Source organism: Triticum aestivum, chromosome 5B (genome assembly GCF_018294505.1).
Source record: "Triticum aestivum cultivar Chinese Spring chromosome 5B, IWGSC CS RefSeq v2.1, whole genome shotgun sequence".
Lineage (NCBI taxonomy): Eukaryota > Viridiplantae > Streptophyta > Magnoliopsida > Poales > Poaceae > Triticum > Triticum aestivum.
In genome coordinates, this window is record NC_057807.1 from 278,737,128 (window position 1) to 278,760,302 (window position 23,175).

General features: G+C 47.6%; 1 protein-coding gene and 1 long non-coding RNA gene across 3 annotated transcripts; one reads left to right on the forward strand and one right to left on the reverse strand.

The window, feature by feature from the left end:
- Positions 1-14,328: 14,328 nt before the first annotated feature.
- On the reverse strand, positions 14,329-18,149 carry LOC123111374 (PLASTID TRANSCRIPTIONALLY ACTIVE protein 6, chloroplastic). Its single transcript, XM_044532161.1, has 6 exons — positions 17,542-18,149; positions 17,179-17,247; positions 16,990-17,094; positions 15,690-15,809; positions 14,884-14,973; positions 14,329-14,807 (listed from the first exon to the last, which is right to left on the reverse strand). Exons 1-6 carry the CDS (start codon positions 18,097-18,099, stop codon positions 14,691-14,693), a joined length of 1,059 nt encoding a protein of 352 aa, XP_044388096.1. The 5' UTR covers positions 18,100-18,149; the 3' UTR covers positions 14,329-14,690.
- LOC123111375 (uncharacterized) lies at positions 18,150-22,924 on the forward strand. 2 transcript variants are annotated; one of them, XR_006454429.1, is made up of 3 exons: positions 18,265-20,202; positions 20,899-20,976; positions 21,084-22,924. It is a non-coding gene; the product is annotated as an uncharacterized lncRNA (long non-coding RNA). The 2 variants fall into 2 exon arrangements; XR_006454428.1 differs by having other exon boundaries at positions 18,150-20,976.
- The last annotated feature ends 251 nt before the right edge of the window (positions 22,925-23,175 follow it).

Sequence of the window (23,175 nt, forward strand, 5' to 3'; positions counted from 1 at the left end):
TGAAAAGGACTAAGGATACGTTTCTCATTTATGGAGGTCACAAAGAGTTAGTCGTAAACAGTTATGTCGATGCAAGCTTTGACACTGATCCGGATGATTCTAAATCACAAATCGGATACGTATTTTTATTAAACGATGGAGCTGTAAGTTGGTGCAGTTCTAAACAAAGTGTCGTGGCAGGATCTACATGCGAAGCGGAGTACATAGCTGCTTCGGAAGCAGCAAATGAAGGAGTCTGGATGAAGGAGTTCATTTCCGATCTAGGTGTCATACCTAGTGCATCGGGACCAATGAAGATCTTCTGTGACAATACTGGTGCAATTGCCTTGGCAAAGGAATCCAGATTTCACAAGAGGACCAAGCACATCAAGAGACGCTTCAATTCCATCCGGGACCAAGTCCATGTGGGAGACATAGAGATTTGCAAGATACATACGGATCTGAATGTTGCAGACACGTTGACTAAGCCTCTTCCACGAGCAAAACATGATCAGCACCAAGACTCCATGGGTGTTAGAATCATTACTGTGTATCTAGATTATTGACTCTGGTGCAAGTGGGAGACTGAAGGAAATATGCCCTAGAGGCAATAATAAAGTTATTATTTATTTTCTCATATCATGATAAATGTTTATTATTCATGCTAGAATTGTATTACCCGGAAACATGATACATGTGTGAATACATAGACAAACATAGTATCACTAGTATGCCTCTACTTGACTAGCTCATTAATCAAAGATGGTTATGTTTCCTAACCATAGACATATGTTGTCATTTGATTAACGGGATCACATCTGTCGGTGTACTAGAGTAGGGGTACCCTAGTATCCCGAACTTGTGCACGGGCAGTCGCAGCACCCCGCGGCAAGGCTTGCCGGGTGACCGCCGAGGTCCTCCGTGGTTCCTTTGGAGCCATTCAAGAACAAAGTGTTCAAGCCAAGAAGATAAGGCCCCGGCAAGAGGAGCTTGCCGGGAAGGCCAACCAAGGCATCTCAAGGAACTTGCCGCGATGCGCCACGCGTCTAGGCGAGGCCCGGTGAGCGACAAGCTTCCGGACGCGACAAGACAACAACCGCGGCAAGGCGCTTGCCGCGGCAAGCTACCACTCTGTACCCGCGCTCCAGCACATCCACCAACGTGTCGCCCTGGGACCTTTCCAGGTGCGCGTGGCAAGAGGTTGTGCAGCCAGCGGTGCGCGGTGGCAAGCGGCGCTGACAAGATTGCCGTCGTGGCAAGCGGTGGCGTCCCTGACGGTCCCTTTCTTGCACTGTTTGGGCGACACAGATGGGCATTTAATGCCTTTGTCCCCTGCCGTCAGGGTTAGGTATGAAACACTGTACAGGTAGTTGTACCAACCGCAACCCTTTTCCATTTTTACCCTTGCCTGCGTTGCCACCTGTCGGTGACCCCTTGAGCATATAAAAGGAGGCCCATGCGCAATGTAGAGGGGGGTTCGAGGGCAGAAAACACTCACGCTCGGTCTCGTTAGCAGCCAGTGTGTACTGTAGCACTCAGTGCTCCCGAGCAAGAACTCAATACACTCAGACATGGAGCAGTAGGAGTATTATCTCTCCGGAGAGCTCCGAAGCTGGGTAAATCGCTCGTGTGCTTCGCCTCGATCCGCTCTTCGTGCGATCTCCGCCCCCCGCCAAACCGAAAGGGGCCTGGTCCGCCGGCCCCATAGGTGTTCGTGGATCAGTTTCCCCGACATCTATGGCGCGCCAGGTAGGGGGCGTCGAGGTTGTGTGAACCTGATCCGGCGTTCGCACGAGCTAGATCTTCATCTTTTTCATCGACATGCCACCGAAGAAGAAGGCTTCGGAGGCGGCTGATCCGTCCGCGTCGATCCCACCACCACCGGAGCAAACGGGTGGTGGGGTGGACGCCGGCGGAAGAACGGGCGTCGACGAGGGAGCTCACGGTGCTGCCAGGTCCAAGGACAAGGCTGCGCAGACCTCGGCATCCGTACATGCACCACGCCCATCCCAGGAGGCGCGGGACCGACAGCGTCATGGTACTCGCGGTACCATACGTTCTTTGGACCAAGATCGAGCTGGTGGATCTCGGGGTGCTCAAGACCAGCATGCACGCCAACATGCTGGCACGAGCAAGATACGGTCGCATGGACGGGATACTGCTCCTTCCAACCCAGTTGGAAGTCCGAGCATATCCCGCTCCTCGCACCGTTCGCCACTGCCACCCACCACTCCAGCAGAAGCTTTGGCACGAGCTCAACTGCTCTTGGATTACCCTCCAACGGCAGACAAGATCGACGAATGGAGGGCCACCATTCAGAGTCTCATCGGCTTCGCCAATGGCGACACTCCATGGCAGCCGAGTACATCGCAGCCGCGGCAAGACTGCCAGGCACGAGCCGATGGCGACAAAACCGGTGGGGGTGCAACCACCATGCACTCTCCGCCCCGAAGGCCAAGATCGCCGACTCGCCGGATCTACCTCGACATCAACTCCACCGCATCATCAGATCCACGAGCTCGTCGCGACCAGCGCCAAGTTCTTCACGAACGACAGCAAGAAGACGCTCGTACTCGCATCAAGCGCCGAAGAGAAGCGCGACGTCAATCGGACCAGCGCGCTGGGCCCTCTGTCGACATGCATGCGCCAGGGGAACCAGGCGACTTGCCGTATGCGGTAGGTTGCCCTGCGTTCACTCGTGAGCTGCGGCAAGTCCAGTGGCCCGGCACGAAGAATTTCAAGCCAGACGTACCAGAGAAGTACGATGGCAAGTCGCATCCGTCGGAGTTCCTCAGCATCTACACCATCGCGGTGCAAGCTGCCGGGGGGCGGGACGACAAGATCCTTGCCAACTACTTCCCGCTGGTGCTCAAGCCCAATGTCAGATCCTGGCTCATGCACTTGCCGGACAACTCCATATCCTCCTGGGCCGACCTATGCCATCAGTTTGTCGGCGCCCTTACAGGCGGCCACAAGCCTCATGGCCAAGAGAGCGACCTTCATCTGCTCGCCCAGAAGGAAGGAGAGTCCCTGCGCAAGTACATTCAGAGATTCAGCCGTGTACAGCACAACATCCCAGATGTCCACCCTGCTGCGGTCATCAGCGCGTTCCATCAGAACGTGCGAAACCGCAGGATGCGGGAGGAGATGGCGATGTGCAAGATCAGAGACGTCAGCAAGCTATATGCCCTGGCCGACAAGTGTGCACATGCTGAGGAAGGGAGGAAACTCCTCGGAGAGAATACAGAAGCAGGAGGATCTGATAGCGAGGATGCTGCCCCGGCAAAGAAAAACCGGCGGCGGAACAACAGGAAGAAGAAAGGCAAAGATGTGCTAGTCGTTGAGCAGTCCGGCAACGGAGGTGGCGCCAAGAAAGCCAAAACTGGTAGCTCCGGTGAGGAGGCTGTGGCAGTCGCCGACAAGCAGGACGGCACCAACAAGCAGTACTGCAAGATCCACCGCACCAAGGGCCATGACCTCCAGAGCTGCAAGAAGGTCGAGCAGCTTGTCGAGCAGCAAAAGGCTGAATACGAGCGACGCGACAAGGAGAAGGCCCAAGAAGGCGCTGGAGGATCCGGCAAGAAACGCCCCGGCCGAGGAGGACTCCGCGGCAAGGCCAAGCAGCAGCAAGGAGACAGACCTCCCCGCGGCCGCGACAAGGATGAAGATGACAACAACGATAAAGATATGGATGATGACGAGACCGATGAGCAGGAGTTCCAGAAAGCCACAGAGGTCCTGTGCATTGACGGCGGTGCTTCTCTACATACTTCACACCACCAGCTCAAGCAGTGGGTGCGGGAAGTCAATGCGGCAGAACCACCCATCGAGTCACGCAAGTCTCTGAAATGGTCCAGCATGCCTATCATCTTTGATATTGAGGACCACCCTGATCGCATAACTGCGGTCGGGTGCTTGCCGATGTTGGTTTCACCAACTATCCGCAACCTCAAGGTCACTAAGATGCTAGTTGACGGCGGGTCTGGCTTGAACCTGATCTCCTCCGCGGTACTTCAGAAACTCCAGATCCCTGACAGCGAGCTCGAAGAGACCGGCACATTCCAAGGAATCAATCCGGGAAGGAGCAAGCCGAAGGGAAAGATCGCGTTGCCAGTGACATTTGGCAGCAAGTTGAACTTCAGGACTGAGAGGGTCACCTTTGACGTTGCTGACTTTTCATTGCCTTACAATGGGATACTCGGTCGTCCAGCGCTCGCCAAATTCATGGCAGCCTCTCACTATGCATACAACGTGTTGAAGATGCCAGGCCCGATAAGTGTCATCTCTGTCCCTGGCGACAAGAAGGATGCTCTTATCTGCACCGATAAGATCTACCGGGAAGCAGCAGCCGCAACAGATCGCAAGACACATGCCGTTGAAGCTCCCGGGGGGAAGAAGAAGACCAAGTCCGGCAAGAGTTTTGATGCCCACTCCGGCAAGCGCACCTCTTCGGAGTGCTGCGCTACCGTCGAGGACGCACCATCGAGCTCCACCAGCAAGTGTAAGAAGACAATGGCAGCTCCACCAGAGACCAAGAAGGTGTCCGCCAAGGAGGACGGCACTGGTGGTACCTTCACCATCAGTGCCACTCTCGACCCTAAATAGGAAAGCGCGCTCGTTGCTTTCCTGCGGGCGAACGTCGACGTGTTTGCGTGGCAACCGTCTGACATCCCCGGTCTTCCCAGGAAAGTAATCGAGCACCATCTTGCCGTCTGTCCTCATGCGCGGCCCGTCAAGCAGAAAGTCAGGAAACAAGCAATGGAGCGCCAATAATTCATCGCAGAAGAAATCAAGAAGTTGGAAGCAGCAGGCCTCGTCAGAGGATTGCTCCATCCTACGTGGTTGGCCAATCCTGTAGTCGTGCGCAAGGCAAACGGGAAATGGAGGCTTTGTATCGACTTTACCGATCTTAATAAAGCTTGTCCCAAAGACCCATTTCCCTTGCCGCGCATTGACCAGATTGTTGACTCCACGGCCGGGTGTGACTTGCTTTCATTTCTTGACGCATATTCAGGATACCATCAGATCTTCATGGCAGAAGAGGATGAGGAAAAGACCGCATTCATCACTCCATGTGGCACATACTGTTTCGTACGGATGCCTTTCGGTTTAAAGAATGCTGGTTCAACATTTGCAAGGGTAGTCCATGACGCTTTTGAGCCACAGATACACAGAAATGTGGAAGCCTACATGGATGACATAGTGGTCAAGAGCAAGGACAAGGCAACTCTGATTCAAGATTTAGACGAAACCTTTGCAAATCTGCGCAAGATCAACCTCAAGCTTAACCCCGAGAAGTGTGTGTTTGGAGTCCCCTCCGGCAAGCTTCTCGGGTTCTTCGTATCTCAGCGGGGAATTGAAGCCAATCCCGACAAGATCAAGGCCATTGAGCAGATTGAAGCACCAAAGCGCGTCAAGGATGTACGAAGACTTGCCGGTTGCGTGGCGGCTCTCAGCAGTTTTATCTCTAGGTCTACAGAGCGCGCCCTGCCGTTTTTCAAAATATTGAAAAAGGCAGGTCCAATGAAATGGACTCCGGAAGCGAAGGCTGCGCTGCAGGACTTGAAGAGATACCTGTCCTCCACTCCAACACTTGTCGCACCTAAGCCACAAGAGAAGTTGCTGCTGTATATAGCAGCAACCAATCAAGTGGTTAGTGCTGCGTTAGTAGTGGAGAGGGAGGTGGATGATGAGCCAGCAACCACAGCAGATGCATCCAACGACAAGCAGGGGGCTTCACCGGCAAGCTCTGGTCCCGACAAAGATGGATCTGCGTAGGCGCATGAGGAGGTGCAGAAGAGAATGGTGCAGCGCCCGGTTTACTTTGTCAGTTCCCTTCTGCAGGGGGCTAGGTCGAGGTACTCTGGTGTGCAGAAATTGCTTTTCGGCCTTCTCATGGCCTCGAGAAAGCTGCGCCATTACTTCCAAGCACATGAGATCACAGTTGTCACTCGTTTTCCGCTGAAGAGGATACTGCAGAATCCAGAAGCAACAGGCAGGATTGTCGAGTGGGCACTGGAACTGTCAAGCTTTGGCCTCAAGTTTGAGAGCACTTCAACTATCCAGAGCAGAGCATTGGCAGAATTCATAGCAGAGTGGACGCCAACACCAGATGAAGAAATTCCAGAAACGAGCATTCTCGTCAAGGAAGCAAGCAAAGAGTGGCTGATGTACTTTGATGGTGCCTTCTCGCTGCAAGGCGCCGGTGCGGCTGTGCTACTTGTTGCACCCACCGGAGAGCACCTCAAGTACGTAGTCCAGATGCACTTTCCCAGGGAGCAAGAAACAAACAATACCGCAGAGTATGAAGGTTTGCTTGCCGGTCTCAGGATCGCGGCAGACCTTGGGATCAAGAAGCTCGTCGTTAGGGGTGACTCACAACTTGTCATCCGCCAAGTGAACAGGAATTATCAGAGTCCATTGATGGAAGCTTATGTTGATGAAGTGAGAAAGCTAGAAGAGCACTTTGACGGCCTACAGATGGAGCATGTTCCAAGAGCTGATAACGATATTGCCGATGGCCTGTCGAAGTGCGCCGCACTTAAGTTACCTGTGGAACCAGGGATCTTTGTGCTCAAACTGACTCAACCGTCTGTGACGCCATCAACTGGACAGAGCAAGAAGAGGAAGTTGATTTCTGGTGACTATTTTCCGGCAGAGCTCCCCGAAGCCGCCGCCAAGAAGGTCCCCAAGATCAACACCAAGGATGCTGAGGAGCAGTCTGCTCCGGCAAGCCCTAGGGTTTGTTCCGTTGAAGCAGACGCTCCCGACAAGTTTTGCTCCGGCAAGCTTGCCGGGGAACGTCAAGCTCCGGCTGAGCCACGGGTTCTTGCCGTAGAAGCGGATGTTCCCGCAGCAGCAGATGTGCCTTTAGTCCTTGTTGTCGAGCCACAAGCTCCAGCTTGGGCACAGCAGATTGTCCGTTTCCTTCAGACAGGAGAACTTCCCGAAGAGCAAGAAGAAGCGGAAAGAGTAGCCCGGCAGTCAAGTATGTACCAGTTTGTCGACAACACACTGTACAGAAGAAGATTCAACGGTGTGAAATTGAAGTGTATTCATCGGGAAGACGGACAAAAGCTGTTGGCAGAGATACATGGAGGCATATGTGGTCACCACATTGGCGCAAGAGCACTTGCCGGCAAAGCATTCCGGCAAGGTTTCTTTTGGCCGACAGCCCTCCAGGATGCAACTGCACAAGTAACCAAGTGTGAAGCGTGCCAGTTCCATTCCAAGCAGATACACCAGCCAGCTCAAGCTCTCCAGACGATCCCTTTATCCTGGCCATTTTCGGTTTGGGGGCTCGACATCCTCGGCCCCTTTCCCCGAGCTGTCGGGGGCTTTGAATACTTGTACATTGCAGTCGACAAGTTCACAAAGTGCCCGGAAGTGGAAGCAGTGAGGAAGGTGACAGCACAGTCAACAGTCAAGTTCTTCAGGTCAATTGTTTGCCGCTTCGGGATCCCTAACAGGATCATCACCGACAACGGCACGCAATTCACGAGCCGCACCTTCATGCAGTACGTCCAAGATCTTGGCGCCAAGGTCTGCTTCGCTTCTGTTGCTCACCCGAGAAGCAACGGCCAAGCGGAGAGGGCAAATGCTGAGGTTCTGCGCGGGCTCAAGACTAGGACTTTCGACAGGCTGCGCAAGTGCGGAAAGAACTGGATTGAGGAGATGTCGATGGTTCTTTGGTCGATCACATCATTATTTCCTTATATCATGATAAATGTTTATTATTCATGCTAGAATTGTATTAACCGGAAACATAATACATGTGTGAATACATAGACAAACATAGTGTCACTAGTATGCCTCTACTTGACTAGCTCGTTTATCAAAGATGGTTATGTTTCCTAGCCATGGACAAAAGAGTTGTCATTTGATTAACGGGATCACATCATTAGGAGAATGATGTGATTGACATGACCCATTCCGTTAGCCTAGCACTTGATCGTTTAGTATGTTGCTATTGCTTCCTTCATGACTTATACATGTTCCTGTAACTATGAGATTATGCAACTCCCGTTTACCGGAGGAACACTTTGGGTGCTACCAAACGTCACAACGTAACTGGGTGATTATAAAGGAGTACTACAGGTGTCTCCAAAGGTACATGTTGGGTTGGCGTATTTCGAGATTAGGTTTTGTCACTCCAATTGTCGGAGAGGTATCTCTGGGCCCTCTCGGTAATGCACATCACTATAAGCCTTGCAAGCAATGTGACTAATGAGTTAGTTGTGGGATGATGCATTATGTAACGAATAAAGAGACTTGCCGGTAACGAGATTGAACTAGGTATTGGATACCGACGATCGAATCTCGGGCAAGTAACATACCGATGACAAAGGGAACAACGTATGTTGTTATGCGGTTTGACCGATAAAGATCTTCGTAGAATATGTAGGAGCCAATATGGGCATCCAGGTTCCGCTATTGGTTATTGACCAAGAATAGTTCTAGGTCATGTCTACATAGTTTTCGAACCCGTAGGGTCCGCACGCTTAACGTTACGATGACAGTTATATTATGAGTTTATGAGTTTTGATGTACCGAAGGAGTTCGGAGTCCCGGATGAGATCGGGGACATGACGAGGAGTCTCGAAATGGTCGGGACGTAAAGATCGATATATTGGACGACTATATTCGGAGTTCGGAAAGGTTCTGAGTGATTCGGGTATTTATCGGAGTACCGGAGAGTTACGGGAATTCGCCGGGGAGAAGTATTGGGCCTTATTGGGCCCTGCGGGAAAGAGAGAGGGACTGCCTGGGGCAGGCCGTGCGCCCCCCCAAGGCCTAGTCCGAATTGGACTTGGGGGAGGGGCCGCACCCCCTCCTTCCTTCCCTTCTCTCTTCCCCTTCCTTGTCTCCTACTCCTACTACATGGAAGGACTCCTAGTTGGACTAGGAAAGGGGGAATCCTACTCCCGGTGGGAGTAGGACTCCCCATGGCGCGCCCCTCCTAGGGCCGGCCTCCTCCTCCCTCCCTCCTTTATATACGGGGGCAGGGGGCACCCCATAGACACACAAGTTGATCTACGGATCGTTCCTTAGCCGTGTGCGGTGCCCCCTTCCACCATATTCCACCTCGGTCATGTCGTCGTGGAGCTTAGGCGAAGCCCTGTGCCGGTAGAACATCATCATCGTCACCACGCCGTCGTGCTGACGGAACTCATCTCCGGAGCCTTTGCTGGATCGGAGGGCCGGAGATCGTCATCAAGCTGAACGTGTGCTGAACTCGGAGGCTCCATACGTTCGGTGCTTGGATCGGTCGGATCGTGAAGACGTACGACTACATCAACCGTGTTGTGCTAACGCTTCCGCTACGAGGGTACGTGGACGAACACTCTCCCCTCTCGTTGCTATATCATCACCATGATCTTGCGTGTGCGTAGGAAATTTTTTGAAATTACTACATTCCCCAACAGTGGTATCAGAGCCTGGGTTTTATGCGTTGATGTTATATGCACGAGTAGAACACAAGTGAGTTGTGGGCGATACAAGTCATACTGCTTACCAGCATGTCATACTTTGGTTCGGCGGTATTGTGAGATGAAGCGGCCCGGACCGACATTACGCGTACGCTTATGCAAGACTGGTTTCACCGTTATGAGCACTCGTGCTTAAAGGTGACTGGCGGGTGTCTGTCTCTCTCACTTTAGCTGAATCGAGTGTGGCTACGCCCGGTCCTTGCGAAGGTTAAAACAGCACCAACTTGACGAACTATCGTTGTGGTTTTTGATGCGTAGGTAAGAACGGTTCTTGCTAAGCCCGTAGCAGCCACGTAAAATTTGCAACAACAAAGTAGAGGACGTCTAACTTGTTTTTGCAGGGCATGTTGTGATGTGATATGGTCAAGACATGATGCTATATTTTATTGTATGAGATGATCATGTTTTGTAACCGAAGTTATCGGCAACTGGCAGGAGCCATATGGTTGTCGCTTTATTGTATGAAATGCAAACGCCCTGTAATTGCTTTACTTTATCACTAAGCGGTAGCGATAGTCGTAGAAGCAATAGATGGCGTAACGACAGCGATGCTACGATGGAGATCAAGGTGTCGCGCCGGTGACGATGGTGATCACGACGGTGCTTCGGAGATGGAGATCACAAGCACAAGATGATGATGGCCATATCATATCACTTATATTGATTGCATGTGATGTTTATCCTTTATGCATCTTATCTTGCTTTGATTGACGGTAGCATTTTAAGATGATCTCTCGCTAATTATCAAGAAGTGTTCTCCCTGAGTATGCACCGTTGTGAAAGTTCTTCGTGCTGAGACACCACGTGATGATCGGGTGTGATAGGCTCTACGTTCAAATACAACGGGTGCAAAACAGTTGCACACGCGGAATACTCAGGTTATAGTTGACGAGCCTAGCATATACAGATATGGCCTCGGAACACGGAGACCGAAAGGTCGAGCGTGAATCATATAGTAGATATGATCAACATAGAGATGTTCACCATTGAAACTACTCCATCTCACATGATGATCGGACATGGTTTAGTTGATTTGGATCACGTGATCACTTAGAAGAGTTTTATATGATGCAACCAGAAGGTTTTGTCAATCCTAAAGATGCTAACAAAGTGTGCAAGCTCCAGCGTTCCATTTATGGACTGGTGCAAGCATCTCGGAGTTGGAATATACGCTTTGATAGTATGATCAAAGCATATGGTTTTATACGGAATTCTGAAGAAGCCTGTATTTACAACAAAGTGAGTGGGAGCACTACAGCATTTCTGATAAGTATATGTGAATGACATATTGTTGATCGGAAATAATGTAGAATTATTCTGCAAAGCATAAAGGAGTGTTTGACAGGAGTTTTTTCAAAGCAAGACCTCAGTGAAGCTGCTTACACATTGAGCATCAAAATCTATATAGATAGATCAAGACGCTTGATAAGATTTTTCAATGAGTACATACCTTGATAAATTTTTGAATAGTTCAAAATGGAACAGTCAAAGAAGGAGTTCTTGTCTGTGATGCAAAGGTGTGAAGTTGAGTAAGACTCAAGACCCGACCATGGCAGAAAATAGAAAAAGAATGAAAAGTCATTCCCTATGCCTCAGTCATAGGTTATATAAAGTATGCTATGCTGTGAACCAGACATATTGTATACCTTGCTCCGAGTTTGACAAAGGAATACAATTTTGATCTAAGAGTAGATCACTGGACAGCGGTCAAGAATATCCTTAGTGAAAACTAAGGAGATGTTTCTCGATTATGGAGGTGATAAAAGATCCCGTCGTAAAAAGTTACAACGATGCAAGTTTTTACACCAATCCAGATGACTCTAAGTCTCAATCTGGATACATATTAAAAGTGGGAGCAATTAGCTAGAGTAGCTCAGTGCAGAGCATTGTGGACATAGAATATTTGCAAAATACATACGGCTCTGAATATGAAAGACCCGTTGACTAAACTTCTCTCACAAGCAAAACATGATCATACCTTAGTACTCTTTGGGTGTTAATCACATAGCAATGTGAACTAGATTATTGACTCTAGTAAACCCTTTGGGTGTTTATCACATGATGATGTGAACTATGGGTACTAATCACATACAGATGTGAATATTGGTGTTAAATCACATGGCGATGTGTACTAGATTATTGACTCTAGTGCAAGTGGGAGACTGAAGGAAATATGCCCTAGAGGCAATAATAAAGTTATTGTTTATTTCCTTATATCATGATAAATGTTTATTATTCATGCTAGAATTGTATTAACCGGAAACATAATACATGTGTGAATACATAGACAAACATAGTGTCACTAGTATGCCTCTACTTGACTAGCTCGTTTATCAAAGATGGTTATGTTTCCTAGCCATGTACAAAAGAGTTGTCATTTGATTAACGGGATCACATCATTAGGAGAATGATGTGATTGACATGACCCATTCCGTTAGCCTAGCACTTGATCGTTTAGTATGTTGCTATTGCTTCCTTCATGACTTATACATGTTCCTGTAACTATGAGATTATGCAACTCCCGTTTACCGGAGGAACACTTTGGGTGCTACCAAACGTCACAACGTAACTGGGTGATTATAAAGGAGTACTACATGTGTCTCCAAAGGTACATGTTGGGTTGGCGTATTTCAAGATTAGGTTTTGTCACTCCAATTGTCGGAGATGTATCTCTGGGCCCTCTCGGTAATGCACATCACTATAAGCCTTGCAAGCAATGTGACTAATGAGTTAGTTGCGGGATGATGCATTACGTAACGAGTAAAGAGACTTGCCGGTAACGAGATTGAACTAGGTATTGGATACCGACGATCGAATCTCGGGCAAGTAACATACCGATGACAAAGGGAACAGCGTATGTTGTTATGCGGTTTGACCGATAAAGATCTTCGTAGAATATGTAGGAGCCAATATGGGCATCCAGGTTCCGCTATTGGTTATTGACCAAGAATAGTTCTAGGTCATGTCTACATAGTTCTCGAACCCGTAGGGTCCGCACGCTTAACGTTATGATGACAGTTATATTACGAGTTTATGAGTTTTGATGTATCGAAGGAGTTCGGAGTCCTGGATGAGATCGGGGACATGACGAGGAGTCTCGAAATGGTCGGGACGTAAAGATCGATATATTGGACGACTATATTCGGAGTTCGGAAAGGTTCCGATTGATTCGGGTATTTATCGGAGTACCGGAGAGTTACGGGAATTCGCCGGGGAGAAGTATTGGGCCTTATTGGGCCCTGCGGGAAAGAGAGAGGGACTGCCTGGGGCAGGCCGCGCGCCCCCCCAAGGCCTAGTCCGAATTGGACTAGGGGGAGGGGCCGCACCCCCTCCTTCCTTCCCTTCTCTCTTCCCCTTCCTTGTCTCCTACTCCTACTACATGGAAGGACTCCTAGTTGGACTAGGAAAGGGGGAATCCTACTCCCGGTGGGAGTAGGACTCCCCATGACGCGCCCCTCCTAGGGCCGGCCTCCTCCTCCCTCCCTCCTTTATATGCGGGGGCAGTGGGCACCCCATAGACACACAAGTTGATCTACGAATCGTTCCTTAGCCGTGTGCGGTGCTCCCTTCCACCATATTCCATCTCGGTCATATCGTCGTGGAGCTTAGGCGAAGCCCTGCGCCGGTAGAACATCATCATCGTCACCACGCCGTCATGCTGACGGAACTCATCTCCGGAGCCTTTGCTGGATCGGAGGGCCGGAGATCGTCATCGAGCTGAATGTGTGCTGAACTCGGAGGCTCCATACGTTCGGTGCTTGGATCGGTCGGATCGTGAAGACGTACGACTACATCAACCGCGTTGTGCTAACGCTTCCGCTTACGGTCTACGAGGGTACGTGGACGAACACTCTCCCCTCTCGTTGTTATATCATTATCATGATCTTGCGTGTGCGTAGGAAATTTTTTGAAATTACTACGTTCCCCAACAGTTCCTCCAAAAGGTTGTGCCCTTTTGCTCCGTGTCGTGACGAGGATCAAGGCTAGTGGCCAAGCATGCATCGCACAACAGCTTGTGCTCCCGCATGTTGAAGCTCTCTCCTCTACCCTTCTTCTTCGGATCGCCAGCTGTATCATTTGGATCATCGTCGTCGCCGTCCTCCTCCTCCTGCCCACCCTCCTCCGGATACTGCTCTCTGGCGGCCCAATACTATTGTTGTGTGTCATCGCCGATCTGAATGTACGACTTTTGCGTGTTCGTCTGGGTGTAGGACTGTTGCTGCTGGTAGTTGCCGGACTGGGTGGGATCCTAGTCTTCCACCTGCCTGTCCTCATATCCCCCTCCTCCTTCCTCGCCTTTGTCGTGGATGATGTCGAGCATCTCCCTGTCAGGCCCGTACGCTGGCCCCCTCGCTCTAGGCATTGTAGCGAACAGTGTGCGGGCACCCATCTGCTCCCCGGCCGCCGGCCGCGCCCGGACGAGCTGCGGGGAAGAATACTCGGAGAAGAGCGGCGCCGCGTTAGTCGACGATGTAAGGCACCGTACTGCGGGATTCCGAGCTTCTTGGCGGCGTAGTAGAACGGAGGCTTGTAGGGCTTCGGCCACGGCGTTGTCTCTACTGTATGTGTACCGACACAAGCCATCGATCCCTGCTGTTCCAGCGTGGCGTTTCACACAGTGTAATATTATGATGTGATCTTGAAAGCTGGTAGCCTAACCGAAATTAGTTTCCGAGCGCGGACGCTGGTAACCGAAATTAGTTTCACACAGTCACTCCCTAACCCTAAACCCTAAGCATGCGTGCCCGGGTGCAACAGAGTTTCCGGGAGGCACCTAACAAAGAGGTTCGAGGAGAACTGTGAATTGACACCCAATGAAATTAGTTTAGCCTCCTTTCCTCAATATTTAAGTCACGGGGGATGTGCATGGTGATTTTCTTGGAAATAAAATTGTGTTTATACTATATATACATATAGTGGTATGATTCTCGCTTCGGGTGCGAGAGGTCCCGAGTTCGATTCTCGGAACACCCCACTTTTTTTAAATGCCTCAAGCCACCATAAAATACCCATTAGCTACTCTGAATTTTCGTACAGACATACTGCTCAAATGCATACATCTCGATTCTACTACTTGCTACGATGCTACACGTACCATATATAAACATGGCAGTTCTCACTTGACGACCACGGTTAATTAGCTCTAGCACAAGCAGCAGCTAAAGAAACAACAAAATCGCTGCACATCCTTCTCTGCATAGACGAAGCTCGACGGCAGTTTCTTCAGAACCAATTCGAGTAGTCAAAATCTCTGAGCTTCCGGAAATGCTTCTCCACGTCCTGTCTCGATTTCGTCCACTCTTCTCTTTGGATGATGGTGGTGGCGTCGTCTCTTTGGGACTGTCATACCAATGACCGAAATTAGCTTTACAAGTTTGTTGCTAACAAGAGAATAATCGTGAAGCAAGTAAACTACCTTGTCAGTTATTCTGAAAGATTCGCCACCGTCCCGTATGAGTAGCAGGTCATTTCTCCTATCTCTCCTTTTGCCTTCAGGGACGTTCACCTGCCAAAGACGACTACATATCAGTCACCTCAGACCGTACACCAAAATTAGTACTCGACCTTTTTTGACACTTTAACAGTGTGAAAAAACATCATATATTTTGATACGGAGGGAGTACTTAACAAAGAAAAAAATCACCTAAAAACAAGTTTTTGGTGTTAGAGAAGTCTGCAATTCACCTACCCTAGTTTCTTGACATCATCAGGCTGCTAATAGTTTTTATTTGTTTTTAAATTGATATTTATGGGTTACGGATATTTGTTAAATGGTCAATGAAAGGATTTAGAATCTCAGTGTCCGACCATAAATTTTGATTGTGAAGACACTTGAACTGTAGTAAATTCACATAATACTAATATTTACATGAGAATCCACAAATATGGACCCAGACTAATATGATTGACATTGTGTGACAAATAACAGGTATTATCCAGAAGAAACTGCACCATTTGACATTGATACATCCGATTAGAATCCAGAATCATCACTAGTAAACAAACAGAGCAAATGAACAATGACTAGTGAAAACTTATCTTTCAGGCACATAGGTGAGACGGCTGAACTATTTAGATTAAATGAGAAACTAGTATAAAATTAGTTACAGTAGATTCCATATACATGATTGCTTTTTGTGAAAGATATACATGATTACTTAAATACATAAGAGAAACTATTATTTTCATATCCTGAAAGAATTTGGATTTCAATTGTCTTACCACTACTTTTGCCCTTGTGATTGACCTTGTTTTTGAGTCGATGACATAAATCTCCTCAAAATCAAGGAAAAAATCTGTATCGCTGAACCGCCTGTTTCTGTAGTGTTTTGTTAAGAAAACCTACAGCAGAAGAAACAAAAATGAAATACATATACTTAATAAGATCATAAAGCTAGATGCATATGTACTTAATATATCAATATCATGGAAAAGAATATTTAGTATTAACAATAAGCTAGCATGTCCAGTGAGCAGAACTGCTGGCCTAGAAACATACTAAGGTGAAAGCAGTAAAACATATGATGCAGTTAACAACAGTTAAAGTGTCCCAAATCTTGGGCTGGAAATCGAGTTAAAGCTTGGCTAGTAGAAAACCCACTGATGTAGCCGTGCAGCTTAAGCAGCTCTAACTAAGTGATTGTACTTATTTGCTGATTTCCTGTTTTAGCACCTACAATAATTTGCACTGTGAGGACAATAAACAATGCATTGCACATCCAGTAAAGAAGCTATAAGAAGTGTAGAATCTGCCAAGCGGGATGTTTTTCAGGAGTTTCACTGCTAACTTCATGTCAACCGAAGCTTGGATATGCATCATCAACAACAACAAAGCCTTTAGTCCCAAACAAGTTGGGGTAGGCTAGAGCTGAAACCAACCTAGAAGATCTCGCAACCAACTCATGGTTCTGGCACACGGATAGCAAGCTTCCATGCACCCCTGTCCATGTCTAGTTCTTAAGTGATACTCCAGTCCTTCAGATCTCTCTTTACGGACTCCTCCCATGTCAAGTTCAGTCTACCCACTTACCCAGACCTCTCTTCACATTATCAGCACACTTTAGCCGTCCACTATGCACTGGAGCTTCTGGAGACTCGCGCTGAATATGCCCAAACCATCTCAGACGATGTTGGACAAGCTTCTCTTCAATCGGATATGCATATTAAGATTAATTTTACCTCACAAGTCAAAACTAACACTGGCAAGGACATGTCTCACCAAGCAACTATGATACATTACTACTGCAAATCGAGTGACAAAAACTAAGGATGCAAGCAGTGCACCCCGTTTCCCGCGTAGTACTAGCACACTCTAGTACAAATGTTGAGGCCATTAGTACACTTAACAAGCGGGCACTGCTTGCATCCCTAGCAAAAACCCTGGACAGAACTTCAGAACCTTTATGGCTGTTAAATACTCAAGTCTCAAGCCACATTCAACCAGTTCATTTGGTTTACAACAGAAGGAACATAACGGAATGGCACAACAAACTAGCAGAGTAGGCAACGTTCTCACATATACCTTCATAATCTCCCTCTCTGTCTTGTACAGGGGATCACGCAGATGCTCAACCGGTGGCTCACTTACATGGTAGCGGCCAAAGTTTTTCTTCGCGCACCTCACATACTGAATTTCAAAGAGAAAATCAACAATTAATAACCTAATGCATTTTACATGCACCAAAAATAAGAAATAGCAAGATATGTGTACCTTTTGTGGCATCGGGGCAAGAACCCTTGGAATTGAGTAGATGTCGGTGTCAGGCGGTGTGACATACATCTGTTGCACACAATGCCATATTGAGCAGAATAAGCACCACACAGTTAGCTCGAAGAATACTACTCCCTGTCATTGATTTAGTACAAAGTTGTACTAAATCAGCAACAATTAATTCGGAGGGAGGAGTAGTTGTTAACTGTCCTAATATTGCCGTCGATTGACATGTTAGTCTGTTAGATGAAATGTCACATAGGCCAAACGCATTTTTGCAGACATGAATGGTGAAATAGTCTATTTCAAATAGAGCAGGAAATTACCGGAAAATGTAGTAGATAAGGGGAATTATTAGGATACCTCTCGGAAGTCGTAGACGTCTTGGTCAGGGTCGGGCACCTTGCGGATGAAGAAGTCGCAGTGGAGCAGGCGAATCTTGTGAAACTCACCTTCGTCGATGGTGTAGTCGACGACGGTGTCGGAGGCGGACGCCCCAGTGGACACGAAGCTCTCGGCCGCGACCATGGCGATGTCCCCCTCCCCTTCCTCGCCTCCGCTGCCAACCCCGGAAAGGTGCGGCCGAGGCTTGACGGGGGCGAGGAGGCGGTCATAGTCGACGTCGTAGTCCTGCTCGTTGTCAAGGTCGTCGTCGTCCCCCACACCGTCGTCTCCGTCGAGGTCGAAGTCGCCCGCACCGCCGAAGTCGTCGTCCATGTCGCCGTCACCGTACGCCGCCGAGATGTCACGCTGCCGCCGGCCCTGCCTGCGGGGGAGGAGGAGGGGCGCCGGGGTGGTGAGGAGGGAGAGGGAGAGGGAGTGCGGAGGAGAGAGCTTGGAGGTGGAGGTGGGGTTTAGGGTTTTGGAGAGCAGAGAGGGGAATGGATAGGGAGAGGCGGTCGCGAGAGGAGTGGTCGCCATTAGCGCGAGAAGGTCTTGCACTCTCGCCACTGATCCACTGTCCACCGTATCGCACACATTTATCGTCGCACAAAGGGCGCTCGCTCGCGCATGCCACGTCGGAAGAGGCGGACTGTGCAGCGCAGCCAATGGGGAGTGATGACACTATTTTGTCGATCAATATTTTTGGCTGGGCGCAGCAAAGGAGGCCACATACACGCGGCCCAGCCCAGCACTCCATGCTCTCTCCATCCCCATACGCAACCTCTCCTCTTCTCGTTTCCCCTCTGCCTCACCGCCGCCACTGCTTCCTCTTCACCCCCTGCATCCTCTCCCCTCCGTTGGTGCGGCCACACGAAAAACGGCGGCGATGACGAGGGTCGGTCCTTGGCGCATACCCACGCCCCCGGTCTGTGGCAGTGACGGATCTCTTCGTCTCACGGGGCCAGGCCTCCCGTCTGTGCCGCGACGGCGCTGGCATGGAGACCTGGGCTCAGGCAGCCTCCACAATTTTGGGTGCGCCGGCGAGGTGTCTTCTGCAGCGGCTGGCGGGTGTGTCAGTTCACTACTCATCTCGTCCATCTCCAAGCCTCCAATATGGTAAGTCCTCAATTCCTCTTCCTCAGTTCCTCACATTGTCAATCTTTCGTGGTTTGATTGAGTTTCAAAAAGGAAAAGTCTTGTTTTGATTGAGGTTCAAAATGAAGTAGAAAAAGCTTGGTTCAGTTTTGGTTGTCATGGATCCTTACCTGTATTCATGGGCGGATCTAACTTAAATGCATGTTTCTATGCACTATGGATGTTTAAATTTGATTGTCGCTGGGTGCTGTAGCATGTACTGAAGTCTGAACTGTTGTTCTTATGTGTTTTGGGTAATTTGGGTGACGAATTTGATGCTTAGGTTAAATGTTTGTGGGTTTCTTGGGGGAAAATAGTGGTAGTTAATTTATTGGCATCGGTCAGCAGTTAGCACTGCTGGTTTAGGATCTGCATCGTTAAGGTCTTTAGCTAATTGCTCTGCTATCTGCAATCTTCAAAAGCAAAATGAAGCCTGGAGCATAACAGAGGAAACTAGATTAAAAAAACAGTACCGCAGGAGCAAAACGGTGCAGCGGATGATGCCAACGTGAATGACGATTAACTTCTCTGACCTTGTGGTAGGCTGAATCTGAATCACATTAATGGGTGACCTTTCTCGTAATCCTTTTTCTGAAAGCATTAAACAATGGCTTAGACTGGCATTTTGGTAGTTGTGTAAGCTGAAACATGAAGCTAAGCTGAACAATTTACTGTCCTTTTTTCGCATGAGATCACATTTTGGTAGTTGCAAAGCCTAAACCATGATGCTTTTTGCTGCTTCTGTAGTCTCTAAGGAAGTTGTAAGATTATATACTTAAGCTAAGTTTCTTCTGCTTCAATAAAACACAGGTTGGTAGTTGCATAACTTGAACTATGATGCTTTCTTGATGCTGTTGTCGTCTCTAATGGAATTGCGAGATAATTTAGTTAATCTCAATGGTCTGCACTCTAAAAAAATCATAAGAGCCATTTAGAAGAAGATAGGTTACTATTATACATTGGCCATGTAATGTACATATTAAGGCAACAGACAAAATTTAATTGTGATACTTCAGATTTGCAGAGTTTTTTGTTGTTGAAATTTCATCCAGGTCATCCTCCTCTCTGGTTTTGCTGATTCCGACGGCATCTGCTCGACCTACAGGTCCTTTTCCCTCTCTCTCTCACCATGATCTGCACTTCCTGTGAGTTTCCTTTTATTTCGTCTCTCGTCATCTCCACATGATTCTCGCATATTGTTGTATTGGCTTGAGCTTGTGGTACCTGCAGTTTATACCGGAACTTAATCATCTGGTCAGGATTCCATGCCCTTTTTTCTTGAGCTGATTTACTGCTTAATATCTGATGGGTAGTGCATTCTTTTGGTTGAAAATTATATTGTTTTATCACCCCATTGGCAATTCAGTACCAATAACAGGAATTTACTTTGCAGGATATCTGTGACATTTGTTCGCATTGGGTGTCAATGCTGGCGATGAAAATATTATTAATGCTCTTATTGGGGTGTCAGTGTTGGAAGCTGCTCATGAGAAATATAACTTGAAGGTCCTCTGCAGTGCTACTTTTTTATTTACTGATTTTGGTTTTAGTTAAGAACAATAGGCAGTGATTCCATGCTTGTACTTGACCTCATGTGCTTCCTTTGACTTGATATCTCCTGTTTTAACTGTGAGAGTAATTAGTCGCATCATATATCACAAGGAATTCTACTAACCATGTAAAAGGCTTAAGGACAAATTGAGTACAACTCTATCTGAATTTTTTTGTACACTGAAGCAGTTTCTAAGGTTTCATCTTCACCATCATCAGTCATATCAAAGACAGGTTTCCTGACAACTAGATACTTTAACTTTTATAGATTGTATCATGGTCTCAGTGAAAACTTCAATAATTATATCTTTTAGTCATGTGTAATTTTGTCCTTCTTTCATCTGCTTGGCTGAAAATCATTTGTAGTTGTGTAAACTGCTTGATTTTATCCCCTTTCTTGCGAAAAATGGTTTGCTTGCAGAATATGCCCATTATTAAGATAATGTCTTATGTTGATAGGTAAGTTCAAAATTGGGTAGAGATATATCATTGCTACCTTTCCCTCCTTGTACACCTCCTTTGATTTTGCATCCTGTTAAAATTTTTGGTTAAATTTTGTAGCATGTTGACTTAATACAGTACAAGACATACTTACCTAAAATTTGATACACATGAGCTAATTGTGTGACCTTTTCCCTAACATTTTGACAGAGGAGCTAATTCTGTAGCGTGATCTATGATTTCTGCTTCAACGCTCAACTTATCAAGTCAACAAATGTTCACTTTCAGGTATATGTCTATTCAATGTCGCGCCTCTTTTCCCCTGTTCCAAAAGTTTGCTTGATCGCGCCCACGCCATGGCCGCCGTGCTCCTTTTTGCTCTGCCTGTCAACCAGATCGGCCGATGAGGCGGATGCCTGGAGGCGGTGGACCATGGAGGAAAGGAGGCCATCCATGGTGCGCGCATCCCCCACACTCGCTCGTCTTTTCCTCCTCGGCTCCGCGGACGCCGGGTGCTCGGGCATGGCCGCCGCCATGCCCTGCTCCTGCTGGCCTTCATCAAAAGCGGATAACTGAGGGCTCTTCTGTTATCAAGCTGCTTCTTTTTTGTGCCAACAGTTGCAAGTTAACTTATTAATAGTTGGATACGGGCATATCTCAGATTTTGAGATTGGACAAAATACTGAATAAAATGGTAACTAGAGGAAAACAATTGCTCCTGATACATCATATCTGTATGATATTGTTGCTATAAGTCTCGGGAGGCGCGCACATCGAGGCCTGCACACTACAGAAACATTATAGTCATTTAGTTTTCTTTCTTTGAAGTGCTATTTCTCTGTTTCTTTCCTAATAGTGGAACAAAATTACCGTTTCTTGGGCGTCATGTCACAAGGAGGACGTCGGACTGCCCATTTTAGTGCACCATGCCACAAGTTCCAGAATATTATTTTGTCTCCTAATTAATGATTTTGCGACTACTTTCATTTAACAAGGCTTATGTGTGCATAAGTTTGTTAGTGAATCTGGGAGATGTAGCTAAATATAGAATAAAATGTGCTTCTTTGCATTAGGCAGATGGAACTATTCAGTTTATACTTGTTGTTAATCTTCTGTGTATTGTGTATGGTGCATTCCTTATTTGGTTTGCACACCACAGAGTAAACTGAAATAAGGTAACTTGCATTTTGTCAAGGAGGTTTGGTTCTATTTTTTTTCTATGAAAAAATTGGTTCTCGACTTCTATGCCATCTTTCGTTGTTACAGGTATGAAGCCTTGTTTTACTATCCTCGGGATAAACATGTTTCAGATACTAAACAAGGGAACATCCATGCCCTTCTGTGATGTTAACCATGTTAACCATCTTACGCCAGGGCCGACGAGGAAGAGGACCGGCGGAGTGGGGTTCGACAAGGTGGCGGTGGTTACTTTGTATATCCTGTTGGTTTGTGGTTATGTAGTTCCTATAGCTGTAACTTTTGCGCATTCATAAGGCCTTTATAGAATGCTAAAAGCTTCAGACCTTTGCATCAACCAAAGCTTACTCTTAGATACTTGGTTTAAGTTAAATTTGCTCCAAGTAATTAAGGATATTAGGCCTCTACAAGAAAAGTAAGAATCTGAATCCGTAAGTAATTATAACCACTCAAGTGTGATATTCTTGTGTTGCTTAAATTTCCAGTTAAGATATCTTTTTGATATAGATTGCCAGGTTCCGTTCTCACATAAAACTCCCAGTTTTGTGCTCAGCATGTACCTGTATATGATGTTTCTGCTAGAAGCTCTGCTTACTTTGATGTCCATCTCTTTTTCTGAAAAAGTCACTAACAGTTTGTTTGGCTGAATATCTTATGTCAACTGGATTCCATCTCTATTTCTGTAAATCTCTTTCCTGAAAAGGTCAGTGACAAGGTGGTGTGGAGTGAGGGGATGTAGAGATGGATGAGGACGTTGGCAGGAAGTAGTTGCAGCTCGACGGCCGGAAGCAGCAGCTCGCCCTCTGCTAGGTCTTCACCTCCGCCCTTAGTCTACCTTTAGCAGCGGCCAGTTATACTCAGCTTCGTTGCTCCCACTCCTGTTCCTCGCTCTTTCTTATATAGGTTTCCATTTAATGGCAGCTCTCTCTCCCTTTTCCATCTCTCTGTTTTGTAGATAGCAGAGCAACCTATCATATATACACACTGAAATTGATCTGTTGTAAGCTTATTCAGATTTTATTAATTTCTTATTGATTCATTAAGGAATGGTTGTAATGAATATTTTATATGACTACATCCAAGGGAGCAAGAAATCGTGATGTTATACCATACGCCCATGTTGATGTACATGAGTGAGACTGATGATCAAATATGACGGTCGAATGTGCGACATAAAATAAGTGCGCACAGTCCCGTCTGAGGAGGCGCCACCAGGTGGCGCCCCAGCCTCTAGTGCGACTTAAAATGGGAAAACAAGTGGACGCGGAGTAACTAGTCTCGAGCACATAT